The sequence below is a fragment of the Hylaeus volcanicus genome, chromosome 2 (assembly GCF_026283585.1).
Source record: "Hylaeus volcanicus isolate JK05 chromosome 2, UHH_iyHylVolc1.0_haploid, whole genome shotgun sequence".
Lineage (NCBI taxonomy): Eukaryota > Metazoa > Arthropoda > Insecta > Hymenoptera > Colletidae > Hylaeus > Hylaeus volcanicus.
The window spans coordinates 23,352,921-23,369,656 of record NC_071977.1 but is presented as its reverse complement, the minus strand read 5'-3'; the positions used below and the strand labels follow the sequence as shown (position 1 = coordinate 23,369,656).

General features: G+C 34.1%; 3 protein-coding genes across 7 annotated transcripts; 2 read left to right on the top strand and 1 right to left on the bottom strand.

Annotated features, from left to right (window-relative positions):
- The first annotated feature begins 38 nt into the window (after window positions 1-38).
- On the top strand, window positions 39-1,657 carry LOC128885181 (LITAF domain-containing protein). Of its 3 annotated transcripts, none has more exons than XM_054139058.1 (4): window positions 39-181; window positions 690-835; window positions 936-1,095; window positions 1,167-1,655. In XM_054139058.1, the coding sequence occupies exons 2-4, from the start codon at window positions 721-723 to the stop codon at window positions 1,270-1,272; spliced, it is 381 nt and encodes a 126-aa protein (XP_053995033.1). In that variant the 5' UTR covers window positions 39-181; window positions 690-720; the 3' UTR covers window positions 1,273-1,655. The 3 variants fall into 3 exon arrangements, with proteins under 3 accessions (XP_053995033.1, XP_053995032.1, XP_053995035.1); XM_054139057.1 differs by lacking the exon at window positions 39-181 and adding an exon at window positions 237-492 and having other exon boundaries at window positions 1,167-1,657; XM_054139060.1 differs by lacking the exon at window positions 39-181 and adding an exon at window positions 504-523 and having other exon boundaries at window positions 1,167-1,657.
- A 211-nt stretch (window positions 1,658-1,868) lies between these two features.
- Window positions 1,869-6,189, top strand: LOC128885172 (pyruvate dehydrogenase phosphatase regulatory subunit, mitochondrial). The gene is made up of 15 exons (XM_054139045.1): window positions 1,869-2,211; window positions 2,318-2,587; window positions 2,695-2,907; window positions 2,989-3,152; window positions 3,210-3,373; window positions 3,455-3,638; window positions 3,707-3,912; window positions 4,035-4,350; window positions 4,457-4,614; window positions 4,691-4,839; window positions 4,914-5,121; window positions 5,194-5,283; window positions 5,362-5,541; window positions 5,615-5,815; window positions 5,948-6,189. Exons 2-15 carry the CDS (start codon window positions 2,334-2,336, stop codon window positions 6,155-6,157), a joined length of 2,697 nt encoding a protein of 898 aa, XP_053995020.1. The 5' UTR covers window positions 1,869-2,211; window positions 2,318-2,333; the 3' UTR covers window positions 6,158-6,189.
- Window positions 6,190-6,280: 91 nt separating this feature from the next.
- Window positions 6,281-16,380, bottom strand: LOC128885166 (CCR4-NOT transcription complex subunit 1). Of its 3 annotated transcripts, none has more exons than XM_054139033.1 (19): window positions 16,011-16,379; window positions 15,267-15,479; window positions 14,708-15,142; window positions 14,322-14,618; window positions 13,296-14,239; window positions 13,060-13,213; window positions 11,988-12,989; window positions 11,581-11,904; window positions 11,400-11,513; window positions 11,043-11,291; window positions 10,682-10,972; window positions 10,363-10,605; window positions 9,865-10,281; window positions 9,490-9,750; window positions 9,164-9,378; window positions 8,877-9,083; window positions 8,675-8,795; window positions 7,060-8,588; window positions 6,281-6,978 (listed from the first exon to the last, which is right to left on the bottom strand). In XM_054139033.1, the coding sequence occupies exons 1-19, from the start codon at window positions 16,110-16,112 to the stop codon at window positions 6,900-6,902; spliced, it is 7,197 nt and encodes a 2,398-aa protein (XP_053995008.1). In that variant the 5' UTR covers window positions 16,113-16,379; the 3' UTR covers window positions 6,281-6,899. The 3 variants fall into 3 exon arrangements, with proteins under 3 accessions (XP_053995008.1, XP_053995007.1, XP_053995009.1); XM_054139032.1 differs by having other exon boundaries at window positions 8,669-8,795; window positions 16,011-16,378; XM_054139034.1 differs by lacking the exon at window positions 6,281-6,978 and having other exon boundaries at window positions 7,056-8,588; window positions 8,669-8,795; window positions 16,011-16,380.
- Between the last annotated feature and the right edge of the window lie 356 nt (window positions 16,381-16,736).

The following is a 16,736-nucleotide window of genomic DNA, read 5'->3' as shown; positions in this document are numbered from 1 at the left end:
TGAAATATTGAAGAATCAATACTGTCGTGAAACTTATGGTACGCCATCTATGTACGCGCAGAAATATATTTTACCATCTTTCTATGTTTATACTTCAAACTATTGAAGATTTAGAATTAGATATTACTCATACATCGCCTAAATAATTACCCAGTGACCAATTTATTATTGTTTTACTAAGGTAGGCAGATCATGTTATACTATGTGTTCATATAAAGGTGGGGAGGAATCGTTAAATATTGTCATACTTTTACTCAAATAGACAAGGATGTCATTTGGGACATTAAATTTCGCAATCAGATCGTGTATATCCAGGAGATGATCATTGTTATTACCACTAATAAGCAATTGAATGTGTTAATCCATGCTATAAATTAGATTAAAAATTGAATTTTAACTGTTTAATTCAATTTGAATAATATTTCGAGAGAAATTTCATTATTAGTTTTGCATTTAATCATTTGACAATGTTATTTTACTTTTAAATAGAGTGTAAATATATAATTAATAAACTGTACTACATGTAATTACCTCTACAAGATTATTTTAATTATTTTATTTATATTCTGTTACAATCAGAATAAAAAATTTGACATTACCTGTACCCAAGCATAATAATAAGTAGAAATTAATAACAATGAGTTGTGATTCATTCTTATGCAGTTATATAATATCATGTTTAATTGTAGATACTCTGTATATAAATAACAGAAAACCATTATGAATAAAACTGGGCCACCACCACCTTATGCGCCACCTCCTTGTGCACCACCTGGGTATTCACATGCAATGGGTGGTGTGCCACCTGCTAGCCCTTTTACACCTGCTGAAACTTGTATGTTTATAAACCATATATAGTTTCTACTATGAAATATAATTTAATTAAGTAGATTGAAACAATGAATTATTAAAGGGAAAGTTTATTATTTTTATAGATATGAGTGGTGGACCAACTATTGTAACAACAATTGTTCCTCTTGGACCAGAATCAACACGTACAATTTGCCCACATTGTCATGCAGAAATTGATACTACAACAAAAACAGAACCTGGCATGATCGCTTACATATCTGGTGTTGTGATTGCATTAATGGGGTGAATATAAAAGTGTTTTATAATTAATAATCCGAAATTTTCAATATTCTTATACATATGTATTTTAACAGATGTTGGCTAGGCTGTTGTTTAATACCTTGCTGCATCGATGAATGCATGGATGTTCATCACAGTTGCCCTAATTGCAAAGCTTACTTGGGCCGTTACAGGAGATAAATCAACACGAAATTAGTATTAATGTTTATTGCATTTCACTTTGAATCAATCTTGATGTTGCATTGTATTTTAATATGCATATATTATGAACATTTGCAAATATGCACAGTATATGAAATTTTTAATTCTTATGTATTAAAATGTATTTGTAATGTTAAATGTAAAAATGAATGAAGTATAACTATACATATATAAGATAATTATAAAAATATTTTTGGCGATATAACGCATTTTTTATGTACACATAAAAGTTGAATACAATATTTGCCTTTCTTTAATAACTAACAGTAATTACAATTTTTAAAAAATAGTTAGAAAAATTGAATTTACACATTTTGTATTTGTTTCTATGAGATTTTGAGCAATAAATACTAACAATGTATGAATGTATCATTTCCTTATTGTACATTATTCATACCTCACACTTTCAAAATGATAATGATGAAAAATGCAATTTAATATTTTTTTCGATCGAAATATGACAAGCGTTGCTAATGAAATTCTATATTTAAATAATTCATAATTTATTATTTCGATTTAAAATATATTTTCCTGCAAAAATATTTTACAATAATCTTTAAACTAATAAGATTACAATCTTAACCATTAGAAAATAGACTGAAGTTCTATGTAACCTTTATAGTCTTCAACTGTTACAGAATAAGTGTTCAGTTTCTCAATATTTTTTAACCGGCATTGTTAATGTAAATAGTAACAATTAATATTATATTTAATTAAATTTGGGAATAATTTTAACTTCGAATGATTGGTTATATTGAGGTTTACTGTACTCAGAAAAAAATGAGTATGAGATCACATAAGATTCCAAGTTATAAGTTTATAGTTTGAATTCTGAATATTAATTTTTAATTGAACGAAGTCAATTATATTTCGCAATAAATATGAAATAAAATTTACAGTGATCGTATATATACATAAGTATGTTTCACATTTTGTATTCATTTAACCTCCACAAAAATGTAGTTATTTATAAACAAATTAATATTCAAAGTACTTCTGTATACAAATTAATTACAAATTCCAGATTTATATTTATTACAATGTGGCATAATTCGAAGTCGTTCGTTTGTACAAGATATATAACAAAATGGAGCAACTTCGTTTTTTATAATCGACAAAGAGTAAAACACAGTAGTACAAAATCTACATTAGTAACAAATGAAGATGTTGATGATCCGCTTCCTAAAGATGCAAAAGTTGTTATATGTGGAGGTGGAGTTATGGGTGGTGCTGTCGCTTATCATCTTTCACTCATGGGACTAGGTCCTCAAACAGTTATCATAGAGAGTGGCAGGTACGTGTTCCTTTAAATCTATATATAATTCTTAAATATTTAGTTTTTTCCATGTTACTGTGAATACTCTACACATTTACTTATTTAATTATTTTATTTACATTAAGGATGGGCGGTGGTACGACATGGCATACTTCAGGATTAGTTGGAGCATTTAAGCCAAGTTTGTCGCAAGTTAAACTTGCACAGGATAGTATAGCACTGTATAAAGAATTGGAAGAGAAAGGTTTACCAACAGGCTGGAAACAGTGTGGAAGTCTATCTTTAGCACGTACAAGAGATCGTATGACTGTGTTTCGACGAATGAAAGCACAGTCTATGTGAGTATTAATTATAATAAAAGTTATAAATGAGTACATCTATCAAAAAACTATATAAAATTGGGCTATTTTCATTTTTAGATCGCGTAATATTGAATGCCATTTGGTTACACCGAAGCAAGTACAGGAAATATGTCCACTATTACGGGTGGATGATTTAATTGGTGGATTATGGATTCCTGGTGATGGTGTAGGAGATCCTTATCAAATTTGCTTAACATTAATAGGAGAAGCAAAAAAGAAAGGTACAACTTGTTATGAAAATGAATGATGTAAATGTATTTAGTATACAATCCTTCCAGGTGTTAAAGTGTTTGAGAACTGCAAAGTTACTAAAGTTGTTACTCAAAATGGTAGAATTGAAGCTGTGGAAACAATGCGTGGCACCATAGAATGTGAGCATTTTGTTAATTGCGCCGGATTTTGGGCACGTAATGTAGGTAAATTAAGTGAACCATATGTAAAGGTTGGTTTCCTCTATTATTATTATTATTACTATTAAATATATAAAAAATCTTTTTTTCTGTAATCAAATCTGTTTTTTTAGGTACCTCTTCATCCTGTAGAGCACTATTATTTACACACTAAAGATATTGCTGGATTAGATCCTATGACACCTGTTGTGAGAGATTTGGACGGTTATATTTATTTTCGAGAAAATAATGGTAGGCTTTTGGCTGGTGGCTTCGAACCTATTGCAAAGCCTGCATTTGAAGATGGAGTAATCCCTGGTTGGATATACATTTTTATATACAGATAATTTATTATAAATATGAATCTAAACTAAATTGTATTTCAGAAAGCACAGATGAAAGGTTTTTACCCGAAGATTGGGATCACTTCCACATTTTACTTGAACAAATGCTACATAGAATCCCGAATTTAGGAAATGCAATTTTGGAAAGGTTGTGTAATGGTCCAGAAGCATTTTCTCCAGATTGTAAATGGATTGTTGGCGAAGCCCCAGAAATACGTAATTATTACATTGCTGCTGGCATGAAAACGGTAAATAGTGTTAAGTTAGTGATCGTTTAATGGTAAAATATATTTAAAATACATAGGGTAAGAAATTTAAAACAAGTACTGGATAATTCGTTTATTTTTAAAGATAGAAATCATTCTTATAGGTGGGTATATCGGCAGCTGGCGGAGTTGGTCGAGCTACTGCAGAATTAATAGTAAATGGTTCAACATCTGTAGATATGTATGAATTAGACGTATCGCGTTTCTTGGGTCTTCACAACAACCGCAAGTTTTTACGCGATCGAGTAAAGGAAGTTCCCGGCACACATTATGCATTGCAATATCCACACCACGAATTTAAAACAGGTAGAAATCTAAGAATGTCTCCAATTTATCCAAGACTTAGAGAAGCAGGAGCTATTTTTGGCCAGGTAATGGGATATGAACGGCCAACCTGGTTCCAGTTAAACGAAGATAGTGGTAGGTCTACTACATTTAAATTTAAAAATAAAAAAAAACGTATAATTCACGAATTAAATACTTCTTTGGTACTGGATTTTATTATACAGATTGCTTTGCTACACAGATTTGGAAACGATTGATGGATTCCAAAGCTATAAGATAGCATATACAAATTCATTTAGTAAACCACCATGGTTTGAACCAGTCTCGGAAGAATATGCTGCATGCCGTGAAAGAATTGGGCTTAGCGATTATTCTTCTTTCACTAAGATTGATTTATGGGTAAGGTATATCATTATAGGTACTACTTAAATTTATTAACACAGTGAATAATTATATAATTTATATAATTTTCTAGTCAAATGGTTTGGAAGTAGTAGATCTATTACAATACTTGTGTTCAAATGATGTAGATGTTCCAGTGGGAAGTATTATTCACACAGGTATGCAAAACGAACGTGGAGGCTACGAAAATGATTGTAGTTTAGCACGCATCGCTCCGAATCAGTAAGTTACAAAAATATAGTTTTTAAATAATTGAATGTTAGATATAATCGTATAATTATTCTATAATGTTTAAGTTATATGATGATCGCTCCTACTATACAGCAAACTCGCTGTAAGCATTGGATTAATCGTCATTTACCTGCTGATGGCTCGGTTGCAGTATCCGATGTAACTTCCGCATATACTGCAATTTGCATTATGGGCCCAGCTACTAGACACTTGTTATCTGAATTAACAGATACTGATCTGCATCCCAAAAACTTTCCTTTTTTTACGTTTAAGGTATTAACTATTGGCGTTATTGTGTATGTGATTTTATATTTAATCCTTGTTATATATTCACTCTTTTAAAAGGAATTAGACGTTGGTCTTGCAAATGGAATACGTACAATGAATCTTACTCATACTGGAGAACTTGGCTACGTTTTATATATTCCAAATGAAGTAAGTATTCTGGACATTCTTGTATAATTGTTTTGAAATTTTGATTATATCTATAATTTGTATAATATGTATTCGCAGTTCGCATTACATGTTTATACAAGATTGGTAGAAGCTGGAGCTAAATATGGAATAAAGCATGCTGGTTACTATGCAACACGAGCGTTGCGAGTGGAAAAGTTTTACGCATTTTGGGGTCAAGATTTAGATACATTTACCACGCCTTTAGAGTGTGGAAGAACGTGGAGAGTAAAACTTGATGTGGGTGTTCTTCAAATATACAAAATGTACATATTACATTTACATAATATTATACAATTTCTATGTTTAATAGAAAGAAGTGAATTTTATTGGAAAGAATGCTCTATTGAAACAACGCGAGGAAGGTGTGAAGCGGAAGTATGTGCAATTATTATTGAACGATCATGATCCTGAATTGGATACATGGTGTTGGGGCAGTGAACCTATCTTCAGGAACGGAATATACTGTGGAATGACAACTACTACAGGCTATGGGTTCACATTTAAAAAACAGGTACTAATACAGCGTTCCTAATTAAGCATTAATACTTTTAATTATATTGTAACCAAATCATACTGACAAGAATTTCTCGGAAATTTAAAAAAAGTATACCACGTAAAAAGTAATGAATAAATCATAATATAGGTTTGCCTTGGATTTGTACAAAATTTTGATTCGCAAGGGCGACCACAAGAAGTGACGAATGAATATGTATTATCAGGAGATTACGAAGTTGACGTGGCAGGAATAAAGTTTCCTGCAAAATGTCACCTACATAGTCCAAATTTGCCAACCAAATTTCCTGATATGGAAAGAGACTCTTATCATGCAACACGTGATCATCAAGTTGTATAACTTCGATAATACAGATTCTGAATGATGTACAAATAATGTATATAAAAAAAATTTAATAAACTATTTAATAAGTGACGATTATAAGTTACCACTTAACGCTTAAAACAAAGGATCACTTAAACCATATTTTAATTAATCAGCTTTATCTTCTTTCATAGCTACAATTCTTAAAAAATTACATCAATGTATACTAGTAATTATGTACTATATTACAGTTTCCAAATGCACCATACATTCTGCATGTACTCTCTAAATGACTTAGGTAGCACAACATATTGATTTTGGTACTGACTCCATATATCACTTACTCATAGTACATTTATACTCGTTTTAATCTACAAAAACTCACTATTATTTCTTGAATACCCTTGTTATCTTGACTTGCTCTCCTTCATAATGATACGCATTATACTGACATTTGTGCTATAGTATTACAATGTCATGGTAACACACTGTTTCAAGTACATTGTTCGAAAGACACGTTTTGTGAGGTTGAATGTTCGTTGCTTTTCGATCGATGCAACAATATTTTTATTAAAATATTAACATAATAGTAGTCTCACTTATTCTAACTCAATCGATACACTTATTATACGATTATTTTAATATCTATCCACCAAAAGTTAAGCCCAAAGTATAGTACATCTATTCGTACATTAACAACTTTTTACACGCGACTCTTATTATTTACGTTCCTTCGTTTTACTGTACACAAATCGACAATGAAAAATAAAACGTCCTATCACTCTGGGATTTCCGGTTCCGGAGTGGGCTGTACTTGTTTTTGAACCATACACGATCGAGCTACTGACTCGAATAATCTGAAACAATGTAAAATAAGAGATTGAACATACAGTAAGAAATGATATAATCAAATTATCTTAAAAATTATGTTGACTTACTTTTCAATTTCTGGTGCGCAGTGAACAAATTCGTGCGTCCAGAATTTGTATGTTGGATTCTTAATCAGTTCAATGAAAGTGATGAGGAGACCCCATGGATGAGGTCTGTTTACAATGAGTCTTTCAAGAAGAACTCTTGTAATTTGTTCCTGTATCGCTTCAGTGTTAGCTTCAGCAAACAAGTACAAAAGTGTGCAACTGAAATAATGTGTATGACTATTGGGATATCGAAGTTGATTTGCAATTGCGTTTAGGAACAAATAACGTCCTTCCGTGTCAAGATCGACTGCCAAGTTTTGGAATATATCCATATGTGCAGAATGTGCGATAGTAGACATATTCGGCGTGTGTCCTTTGCTACGAATGAAAGCTATGGCTTGTGTACCAACGTAAAGTACGAGAGCATTCATTAATTGAATGTTGTAACGAACACCAGCTTCTTGAGATACTTGTAAATTACTGCGCAGTTCAGAAAGAAAGGTGACTGGGGCGCGAGCTTTTAGATACGAGTCAAGTTCCTTTTTGAAACTGAGTGGTTGTATCATAGACGCAAAATTGGTCAATACTCGCGGGGCATGTGCTATTTCTTGTAGCATGTCAACCTTCAAATTTGGCGTAAATGGATCTGGTAAACGCATATTTCTTGGAAATGCGCTTAAAATAAGATTCCTCATCTGTATACAATTGGGTGGAATTACATCACAAAATCCGTAATGATAATCGCAAAGGAATTCAGGAAAATCGTGTAATAATACCAGTAATACTCTAAGAGTTCCTTTGTACAATAAAGTAACAGGCTTAGCAAGTTCGGCATTTCGAAGATAAGGTGCGAGATATTTGAATAAGTCGATTAAAAGCTGCGCGTACATTCCCCAACATTTTTGTTGCGGCGTAATAGCGAGCATACGTCCAATGAAAACTCTATGCGAAACTAGTTCTAGCCAAGCGTAACAGAATCCTGACGCTTTGGCTGGTCTAAGTATGTGCAGAGTGTGGCAGAAAGCAGTTAATACTTGATAATTTACTGCTTCTAGTACAGGCTCAGGAGCACAAAGCTCTAAGAAGAGCATAATGAAAATTCTGTGATAGGGAAGCTGTTGGAAATCTGTTCCGCGTATCTCATGATCTTGCAATAATACGCCAGCGACGATTCCCAACACCTTATTTAGCAAATTGATCTTTGTATGAGTATTTGTACTGTCGCCAGAATGTTTCACCAAGAGCGCGACCAAACGAACAAAAGCATCCAATGAATGGAAACATTTTGCACGAACAACAGATGGGGCTGCATTTGTTTCAGCTAAAGCACGGTAACACAGATCAACGCACATCTGAGTACTTAATTTAAAAAATCTTGTTATGAGATCATCGGTTTTTAGAATTCCATGAATATTCATTTGGTGGACGAACATTCCGAAAGCTTTCGTAGGATCACGCGAATGCGTAGGATTGTGATACATTGAAACCCATTCGCGCAATAAATACTCCGTTTTCTCCATCAATCCGGGTGGGTCATCGAAATCACGCGCCTATAAGGAAAGATACGCAACATAAATTATACGTACGTGGGCAATTTTTCAAAACCTCAGAAACGGCGGAATTTACTTACTCTCACCTGCAGAATTCCAGAATGAATATGCGCCGTAGGTCCAGCGGGTGCTCTGTCCGCTAATACACCTGGATCGTGATAAGCGCGTAACGATTCTATCAAACTTGTTAATCTAAACAGTAAAATCCTGAAAGTACACAAAATCTACGTCATTCGATTGTAAATGAATTACATCAATTGATAGTAATATATTGGTATTGATAATAACCCTTCAGGTGGTGCTCTGTGATGAGCCATTCTAGCCAATATCTCAATTGTGTGGAACAAATCGGATTCGGTAACGTGTGTAGTTTGTCTTTCGTCAATTAAGTAAAGCTGTACCAGCTGCATAGCGAATGCTGTTGCCATGGCATTTCCAGAATCTATAGCTTGAACCAAAGCTAAGTCATATTGCGGAAGACTAATTAAATGAGATCTGTAAATAAACCATTTGTGTATATTTAAAAATTCTAACAAATTTCGTAATTTGAAAATATACTATTCATAATAATATACCTTATAAGATAATCGACAGCCTCAAAATTGTATCGAAATTCTTCTCTGCACTCCGTTAAACAGCGCGTAACGTGTTTATTTGTCCATTGCATACCATAAGCACGTGGATCTTGAAGACACTTCAGAATACGTAAATGAAGTTCTCTGTATCGCAATATAATTTCAGAATCTATCACACCGGAAATTGTAGGACCATCTAATAGCCCTTCCACGGCCTGAAATTTAAGAAATGAACTCACGTGATTGTATTATCCTGATTTGAAGATATTTGTATGTTTGACTTCATCTATAATTTTGACACTTCTTTTGTAATCTAAATAACTTACTTTCTTAAGTAGTGTCATAGCAGCGCCTGTATCTCTTGATCTTCGTGTAAGGATAATAGATTCCAACAGGCTATGAAGAGCAGCGTGTTGTGGAGGAGGTGCAGCTGGACCCATTGCAGCAAGTAGTACTTCAACTTCAGCTGCAAGCTTTTCTAACATAGCTCCTACCTCATCGTTACTCACTGCTGCTGCATATGCAACCTGTTGTGCAGTCGCTACCGCAACTGCCGGATTAGCAGCAAATGCAGTCACAGCAGGTTCCTCCAAAATAAAATTGTTCCAAATATAATAATAATTAAAGAAAAAAAAAATAAAGTAAGGTTTCGAATATTTTTACTGTATAAGAATTAGAAATGTACGGTATAAAACACTTACTGTGACAGGTTTTGGCATTAATAGAGCTTGAGTATCGCGCTCGGAAAGTGGCAAGAATCCTGGAATATTTCTTGCAAATTCTTCATAAACAGCCATTTGTTGGGGCGTTACACCGCCTACTTTTAATCTAATTTGCTCAGGCATTCTCTCTGCTTGATATTTAGCTAAAGGATCACAGTATCTTCTCCCTTCCTGACGTGCAATTTTTCGCAATTCAATCTCATTTTGCAAACGTTTATCCATTTCTGGAATAGCTTTTTCAATAGCCGTTTTTTGTACAAATGCACAGGCAAGCTCCATGTTGTCAGCAGCAATTACGTTAGCTGCTTGTTCCACGAGTTCTTTTTGCTGTGGAGTCGTCCCCATCAATGCGGCGAGAAAGGCTTGTTTTAAATTTGTACTAATTGACGCCAAAACCTAAACAAATTTATAGGATTACGATATCATCGTATAGAAATTATTGTGCTGTTGCTTTTACACAGATTTACAAAAACTTACCTGATCTCGGCAAGTGATCATAGCCATTCCAGCAGTTAAGTTACGAACCATGTGTCTTGCAGCTGTTCTCATTCGAACTTCCTCTGGATCTAATGCAAAGTCTTTCCTTACGATTTGTTCGCTAGTAGTTAAAGCTATTTTAATTGAACGATCAACAACAGGATGAATCCATTCTTGAATTGCCCTTTCAACAGCCGGGCGAACAAATTGCTTTAAATGTGGGTGAGTTTGGAACAATGGCAGCTAAAAATGCGTATTGATTAATTAAAAAGGAAATAATATTATTTAAAAATTAAATTGTTTGAGAATCAGTTAATACCTGATTATTAAGGGTGATATGCTGAGAAATGTTAGCAATGCCTGTTACAGATATATCCATATAGTTAAAACGCGGTTCTGGTGGACCAGTAGGTAAAGATGGTGTTGTGTTCGCGGGAGCTGTTTGTGGAACAATTGTTCCTGTTGTAGTAGGACCAACTAATTCTTCGATAGGACCTTGTGTTTGTTGTTGATTGTTCTTTGCTTCAGACTTTTTGTTAGGATGTGATAATTGATATTCTAAGTTTCGTAATTTTTCTGGGTCTTTCAAATAAAGTGCTGGCTTCAATTCCTGTGTTTGCGATAAAAATAATATTAATGGTAATATAACGCAAAACAAAGTTTGTTGTTAATGTACTTACACCAACATCAATCGTTAGATTTTTGCAAAGCACTTCAATTTCAAATTTTAGATTTAGTTTTAAATCAGGTTCCTGGTGAAGTTCTGCTAGTACATTCATAATTGCCATCGTCCACGGATTAGGTGGGCGAAAAACACGACTCTTTGCACAACTTTCAAGTACTTTAGCAACAAAGGGAACTACATAAAGGAGTTCTTGTTGACCCTTATGATATGCTTCAACAAGTAAACTTTTTAGATCTATATCAATCTGTTACAACAAGAAACATTAACTTTTATTTTCCATATTAATTATATAAATTTATATTTATATTTATATTTATATATAAACCCTGAGTACTAATAGCATAAGTTATACCTGTAGGATGGGTTTATTCCTGCCAAGAGTTAACATTCCTAACCAGTGACCTAAGTTTTTCAGAAGCGATCGATCAGAAAAATTTGCTATTCCCTTATCGCTCCGTAACAAAACCTAAAAAATAAAGAATTTCGTAAATGCTATAAAAATAATTGCATAGACAATAAAATTTGTCAAATACCTTTATATTTCTAAATGTCTCCCTAGTAACCATTTTATTTACTTCAGGTAACTTTAGACAGTCTAAAAAGTTCGAATACAAAGCATGAAAGTTAAGTTCAATGCTTGCACGTTTCATTACTAAATACTGAGCCATCCAAGGCCAATATTCTTCCGTAACAAGTTCCCGAATTTCATCACATTTTTGTTGTAAATTGAGTTGGCTAAGATTGTTAAAAATGAACGCTGTCTTGTCTTGTAAAGCCTCTGGTGGCGATGTGATTTTTTCTTCTTTATCTGTTGCTACTAATAATGTATCAATATTTGTTGCATTAGCAATCGAAGGCTAAAATTGAAAAAAATAATAAGCACCATGGAAGAAATCACATTATGTATTAATAGTTTAAATAAAATTCAAATATTATTTACTCTAGCTGAGAGAGATGTGGTAGGTGTTGTGGACGACTTTGCTTGAGTAGTACTTGTCGTTATAGTAGTTGTTGTGATAGTCTTATATGGTGTTGTAACAGGTGCTAACATAGCTGCTAAAGTTTTTGGGAGTACTGGACCTTGAGGTCTTGTGGGAGGCTCCTGCCCCTGTAATCCATATTCTATATACTCAATTAAATGTGGTGGGAACTCACTGAAATGCTGAATTGCCCTGACGTGCTCACAATATGTTTGGTAGTCTTTTAAACGACTCTTGAAACGATCCAGAGCTGTTATGCCAAAGTAATACATCTTGCTGCCTTCTGGTTTCCGAAGAGCATCCAAAACAAATCTTAGAGCCAATCCAAGCGTCATATAACTATTAACCAATCCTCTTTCAATGATTCCACCAAATAATTGTGCCGTAATTTGCAATTCTTTATCGGGATATTGAGGGAAAAAACGATATTCCTCAAATAAATTCCGTAACATGCAATTAAATACTTCTCTTTCTCTTTTACTACCAGAATCTTGAAATTTTTTTAACATATCGAGAACTTCGTCGATTGATAAAGTAGGATGTGGTGGATGATTGTATATGCGCTGAAAATAGCTATTCGCTTCATCTTCAATTTCTTTCGAAACATTTTGCGCCATATCAGGAAATAAATTCGACGTTTCAGGTATTCTTGCTTTTTCAATGCCTGTTGGTGGTCCAAGACGACCTAATCCTCCGATCGTTGTGCTGCCAGGAAGAACCGATGGCCCTTGTGTTCCAACTGGCCCTGAGTGCAACTGAGAAGATAATGGCAACATTGGAAAAGGACTTGGAGAAGGTCCCATTAGGCGCGAAGGAGACCCAGGCGCCGATACCAAAGGCCCGAGACCACCAGGTAAATTGAACGCAGAACTGCTTGGTGGTCCAAGACTGGATCCGAGACCCATAGATGCAAGACTCGAACTTAAATTTCCAAGCGGATCCACTTGCTTAGAAGAAAATAGCTATAAAATTAAATAAAGTGTTTTTCTATGCAATTAAAAATATAAAAAAATTATTTCTATATAGTTATACCTGTCCGCCTAATGTAGCTTGATTAAAAGGTTCCAATCCTCGATGTCTTAAGACTCCTGGTGGCGGAGGTCTACTCATTGTAGTTTTACTCAACATTAAACTGCAGTTTTGTACCATTGTCATTATTGCCTCTGAACATTCTTGGGAAACACTCCTTTAAAAAAAAAAATTTTGAAAAATAGAAAGGTGGTCTTAAATGATTAACCTGTTTTGAATTTGAATAAAAAGAGACATACCCAGCGCACACTTGCAAGCAGGCAAGCATAGTTGTTAATGTTTCTTGTGGTAATTGACTTGCTTTTGGAACTGTAAGATCTTCTTTTATTCCAGGTCCCATCACTTGAGGACAACGTCTTTGTAAAAATTTTACAGAAGCGGTAACAAAGACTTCTCCTTGTTCTCTGATTTTATCCGTTAACCATTTTTCTAATTTTAAATACTCTCTCCTCGAAGCCAAACAAGCTAAGTCAATAACGAATGGATACGATTGAGCAGTGAGCAAATGAGTCAAAGCTTTAAGATCTTGAGCAACGTCGAGAATGCGAGACAATCTTGTTTGGTCATGATCTCCGCGTATATACCATTCTGCCATAGCATGCATAATAATAGATTTTATTTTAACAGTATTTCCATGCCATGCATGATGTAGAATGACAGCAGAGTTTGGATGATTTCCAAGAAAGATAGGCATCAATGTGCTAAGTAATTCTTGTCTCAATATAGTAATAGGAGCATTAATTTGTAATAATGCTAATACAAGAACATCAGGGCAGTGTTGAATGGGCCATTTGAATATTTCTTGAATTGGTCCATACAGTCCCCTCTCTGCCATGTGCAGAAGCAATTCAACTACATTTAAGGATCTCCACGTTTGAGCTTCCTTGCTGTCGCTTTCTGGCGCTGCTTTTAACACGTCCACAGTCACCGAGTGATACGGATAATCAGCAAAGCAAAATATATCTGGACACTTTAGAATTTGTTGTACTAAGGAGAATTGTCCTTCTACATTGTCCCAATGACGATAAAAAAGTTCTACAGGAAACATATCTGGTGGATATCCTTGATGTTGCAATCCTAGCCTCAAACCAGTAATAAGTAAATTCAATCCCTGTCTATCTTTAACAACAAATTCTGAATGGTCCAACTTAATTATCACATCATTCCAAGACAGTGTAGATTGCTATAAGGTTAATAAGCATAATATTTAATTAGTACAATATATGATAAATTATCAATACCATAATCAAATATCAACTACATACAATTTCTTTTAAAGCTTGAATAAAGATTTCAACATTCCATGTAGAGGGAGCAGCATTATCAGCAGACTTTTCTTTGTTCGCATCTTGTGCAGCTCCCGAATTACTCCAAAACGATTGTAAACCTCCAGCATCGTCAAGATTATTATAGCTACGTGCCATATGTGCTAAAACTCTTGCAGCGCATGCTGGAGATATTTCTCGAGCGCCTAGTCCTGCTAACGCTGATCGGCATTCTTCGACGCTGCTAGTAAATCCATACCCTAATTCCATAATCAATTCTACTAGAGAATTCCCATCCTGAAAAGTATATATTACATTTAATCAAAAGTTTAAAATTTATAGTTCAACAAAGTAACTACACAATGACAAACATTAAATTATTTTACCATTTGATTGACAGCCATGTTTAATTCAATTTTGGCTTGCGGAGTTTCCCCGTTGTCTGGATACAGGAGTGGTGCTAGCACCACTGGTACCAGTTCACGGGGAAAATCGCGCCTTAAATTCTTGAGAAATTTTTCTTTTGCTTCCGATGGAAGGCCAAATTGATTGGCTGAATGAAAAGCCTGTGATAATATAAGATGAAGAACTTCAGGCAATGAATCGTGCAAACCTTCCTCGTGATGATTATTGCTCGTTTCAGAATTAATATAATTTTTTATCAATTCAGGTAATTGCTTTTGTACGTGCTCTAGAGCTAATGTACGAATTTCAGTATTTTCAGAATGCAGCAATCCAATAGCAAATGCAACTTCTTGTACCAGAGTTAAACCAAGTACCTTTTTCAAACGTAAAAAAAACTTTGGCGATGGATTCAAAGTCTGAAAATGCGAAATTAATTAAAATTGGAGTCTTTTAATTTACAACGTGTTATATAGAAGAATATACGGTATATCGATGCTAGTTGCAGTAATCTTAACCTATATAAAAAGTAAAATAAAAAACCTTCTGATGTTGAAATGGATGATCTATAGCAAAGCACAGATTAGAAATGAAAGAAGGTTTGCTAAGAAGATTAATACACTCTTGCTTCAGAAGCTGTACTTGAAAATAATCTTTCGTGCTTAATTCTGGTGGCTCGCCAGTTGAAAAGTCGATGCACGAGAGCAAAGAGCGCAGCAAGTGTCTGTCTGCCTCCAGACCCTTCCACTGCACCAGCTATAATAAAACAATGCGTTTTAAAATAGACTGAACTATTACATATTGAATATCTACATAAAAAGAGATATAGAAAAACAGACAAATATAATTAGATTGTCAATAATAGTAGTGGGATAAAAGGAAGGATGTAAGCAAATGAGTATTTGAAAATTTATTTAATAATCAAATAACTTATTATTATCATTATAAATTAAAAAAGAAGCGTCGAAAGACCTAAAAGAGTTTCATCGTTCGAAATGATACGTTAGAACACAGACCAGTCACGGAAAGAGGCTAAGTTCAAGGTGTATTTTATGCCGCGTGAATACGCAATTACTAATAATTATTAAATGAGTGTAAACAATCCTGCGTAAATCTACGTTTAATTTGAGTACAGAAAAGCTTCTTTTAGTGAATGGAGTGATATAAAATCGGTAATAATGTTCGCGAAGCATATTGCACTGTTTCGAGGACGGCGTGTGATGGACAGAAAGTGGAAGGGGTGGGCACAAGAGATGTAGTAGAACAACAGGTTTTTTGTCTACTTACAACTGATATTTCTTGGCAGCTGTCCCGAAAATTTTTCTTATTTAAATTCGCAACCAAATAACTGATTTGTGACAAAGTAAAAGACAACGAGTCCAGGTTCATAGTTCCATGAATACGACCTCGAAAGCTTCAAACGTGTTTGAAGCTTTCTTCGGTATCCACGAATTGCCTCCCCGGATTCTCTCCTCGTTAAAAGCATGAAAACTACATTGGCACAGTCCTACGACCAACATCGGGATTAATATTTTGAAATACAATTTCAAACCAACGTCATGGCGAGCACAACAAGATAATACTGAAAACGTAACACCACTCCAAGATCACACCATACAATCAGTCACACTCTACTGGTCTCTTTTTCCATCTACTTCGGTAGACCTCTACTTCTACAAGACAGCCGGTTGAGGATTTCCTTAAATCATCGCCAGAGTGCGTTACATGTTCATACTAAAGCATTTCTATGAAACTTTTGTCCTTCATATTATTAATTATAACGCAATAGCAATGTATTTCTTTCTTGTATACATTAACGAATAATATACATACATTATTGAGTAATAATAGAATCCATATATAATAAAGAATAAAATTGCATTTATTGCATTCTCATTAATTCTAGACACAGTCTAGCCAACGTTATCGCTATCGTTATTTGGATCTTGAGAATAATAAAATTTACTAGAGTAAATTCTCATTACATCATTAATTTAATCATATTTGATGTAT

Excerpts from the sequence above, each read along its gene's own strand:
- LOC128885166 (XM_054139032.1), bottom strand. The coding sequence starts at position 16,112 with ATGAACCTGGACTCGTTGTCTTTTACTTTGTCACAAATCAGTTATTTG. Across the intron at positions 14,240-14,321 it reads TTCAAGCTTTAAAAGAAATT|CAATCTACACTGTCTTGGAA; the intron begins GTATGTAGTTGA and ends TTAACCTTATAG. Across the intron at positions 8,796-8,876 it reads CACAGAGCACCACCTGAAGG|GATTTTACTGTTTAGATTAA; the intron begins GTTATTATCAAT and ends GTGTACTTTCAG.
- LOC128885181 (XM_054139057.1), top strand. The coding sequence starts at position 721 with ATGAATAAAACTGGGCCACCACCACCTTATGCGCCACCTCCTTGTGCA. Across the intron at positions 836-935 it reads TTTTACACCTGCTGAAACTT|ATATGAGTGGTGGACCAACT; the intron begins GTATGTTTATAA and ends TTATTTTTATAG. Across the intron at positions 1,096-1,166 it reads GTTGTGATTGCATTAATGGG|ATGTTGGCTAGGCTGTTGTT; the intron begins GTGAATATAAAA and ends GTATTTTAACAG.
- LOC128885172 (XM_054139045.1), top strand. The coding sequence starts at position 2,334 with ATGTGGCATAATTCGAAGTCGTTCGTTTGTACAAGATATATAACAAAA. Across the intron at positions 4,615-4,690 it reads TCACTAAGATTGATTTATGG|TCAAATGGTTTGGAAGTAGT; the intron begins GTAAGGTATATC and ends ATAATTTTCTAG. Across the intron at positions 4,840-4,913 it reads GCACGCATCGCTCCGAATCA|TTATATGATGATCGCTCCTA; the intron begins GTAAGTTACAAA and ends ATAATGTTTAAG.